Below are 2,317 nucleotides of genomic sequence, written 5' to 3' on the forward strand. Positions count from 1 at the left end.
TCCGGATGGAGTCCCCCGCCCTCTCCGAGCCCCGTAATGCTGTCACAGTACTACAACTTTAAACGGGCTGGGTGGGGGCACACAACCACGCGGGAGGGCCAGTCCAAATCCATTCAAGGACACGATCGCTGGGGACGCCCCGCCCGCTCCGGCCCGGCAGACCCTGGCCCCGCCTCTCCGACAGGCCCCGGGGCCTCCCCGGTCAGACCCGCCCCTGGCGAGACGCGCGCGCTCGGCCGCTGCGCAGAGAACCAATCACAGTCCGTCTCTACGTTTAGCCCCCTTTTGGCGTCTGCCCTCAGCCAAAATGGCGCCATCTCGGAAGTTGCCGAAGCTCTAGAAGTTGCCGAAGCAGGTCCGGAAGCTGCCGAAGGAGTCCGGAAGTTACCGAAAGAGAGCACCGGGGAAGAAGGATGGCGGATATCATCGCAAGACTCCGGGAGGACGGGATCCAAAAGCGTGTGATACAGGAGGGCCGAGGAGAGCTCCCTGACTTTCAGGATGGAACCAAGGTTCGTGCGTAGCCCCCTCCCCTCAACCCTTCTGCGGCGCGGTGCGCATGCGAGGCGGGAGGAGGCCTTAGGCGAGAGGTTGCGCATGCCCAGATAGCAGCGGTCGGTGACCCTAGTGCTCACATGCCGAGCTCGACGCTGGTTGGTCTGGTTTTAAGTAGGGGGTGAATTTGGATATGTCTGCCTCGCCCCGTGGCTTGGCCGTGTGGCCGCATTGGTCGGGGAGCCCGTCAGTCATCCTAAGAAGGTTGCAGGGGTTTGGCTTCAGTGCTTGAGCAGACCGGGCGCTGGAGGAGACCCGGAGCAGGAGACCTGGGACCTGGGAGGTGCCCCGGGACTGAGGAAGAGGCCCTGGGCCTCCGGGTTGCAAGGTTCAAGTTCTTGTATAGATGGGAGGGCCTTCTGAAAACACTTAGACCAGCTCCCATTGTTTAGATGGGAAAAATGAGGCCCCGGAGCACACAAACCTATTGAATATGTCCAGAGGTCAGTCTGCCAGACTGGAACTCTTCGGCAGAGTTTTTTAGGACTGCTAGGTGATGTTGCTCAGGACAGATAAGGACTAGGAAATTAAAGAGCCTACTACCTTCCTCCTTTGTATATCCATGCCTCTCCAGGCCCCTCCCCCTATGTCTCCAGGCTTCCCTGCTTCTGCTCATGCAGTTCCCTCCTCCTGGAGGGCCTTTCCCGGTTGCCACTTGTCTGTAGAGTCAGGAGCTTCTCAGGGGCAGCCCCTGGGCCCAGCAGAGCAGTCACACAGAACATGCATATTGAATGAATGAGCAAAGATCCTGGCCTAGACTGGGACACCGAAAGTGAGAGTGGCTGTGAATGAACACATTGTCCTCCAGCCGCACTAGGCCCAGGTTGGGCAGGTAAAGATCCTAGGCTGGCCCAGTGTGAGTGCCCTGAGAGCGAGGGAAGCTGCATCGTTCTGGTGATCAGTTATATTAAGAGGGCTCCTTCCAGAGTGGAGAGAAGAGGTGTGGGTGTGGTTGCATACCCCAATGGGCTGGGGGGGTTGATGGCCTTGAAGAAGGTCCTGGCAAGGGAGATCCTGGATGGAACAGACACCAGAAGGAGAGACATTGTAAAGATAGTGAAGATATGTGAACAGTGGCACCAAAAAACAGGGACAGGTAATACCCAGTAACAATCCCCAGCGTAGACTGAGTGCTCACAGTGAGCCCTGTGCTAAATACCACACAGGTTTATTTCCTTTCATTCCCACAACGTGGGATGGATACTATGAGTGCTTCCAGTGTACTGACTTGGAAACGGAGTTCAGGGTTGCGGCCTGGTGTGGTGGGCAAGAACGTGGGCTTCTCTACCTATATCCTGCCAAGGGTTCAGTCTTCAGATCTTTCTCTCTGCACTCACCCGCAGATGATCTCCCCAGGCTCATCCCTAAAAAGCCCTCCATGCCTGGACTACTCCCACAGGTGTATTTCTGGCTACGCCTCTTCCTTAAACCTGATATCCAGCTCCCAACTCACCGTCACCACTTGGATGGCTGGTTGGCAACTCAAACTTAACCTGCTGCACCCAGTCTTTCCCCATCTCAGTGAAGGGCACCTTCGGCCTTCTGGTTGCTCAGGCCAAAACCCTCCCAGTCTCCATGGCCCCTCCTGTTCGCTCACATCTTGCGAATGCACCCAGGATCTGACCACTTCTCATGGTTTCTCCCGTTACCACTCTGGTCCAGGCCTCTGTTGTCCGCCCTGACCTACTGCACTCACCGCCTAACTCACCTTCCTGCATCTGCACCCCCCCCCCCCCCCCCCCCCCCCCCCCCCCCCCCCCCC

At 57.8% G+C, this 2,317-nt stretch overlaps 1 protein-coding gene across 2 annotated transcripts in view; it reads left to right on the top strand.

Moving 5' to 3' along the window:
* Window positions 1-257: 257 nt before the first annotated feature.
* AIP (aryl hydrocarbon receptor interacting protein) overlaps window positions 258-2,317 on the top strand; it is a 5,526-nt gene continuing 3,466 nt past the window's right edge. The window contains exon 1 of one of the 2 annotated variants that reach the window (XM_032414500.1): window positions 258-512. In XM_032414500.1, coding sequence (XP_032270391.1) covers window positions 414-512 — 99 coding nt within the window. In that variant the 5' untranslated portion in view covers window positions 258-413. The remainder of the gene's footprint in view (window positions 513-2,317) is intronic. The other variant, XM_032414499.1, reaches the window with a different exon arrangement.

The sequence above is a fragment of the Phoca vitulina genome, unplaced genomic scaffold (genome assembly GCF_004348235.1).
Source record: "Phoca vitulina isolate PV1807 unplaced genomic scaffold, GSC_HSeal_1.0 scaffold16, whole genome shotgun sequence".
Taxonomy (NCBI): Eukaryota; Metazoa; Chordata; class Mammalia; order Carnivora; family Phocidae; genus Phoca; species Phoca vitulina.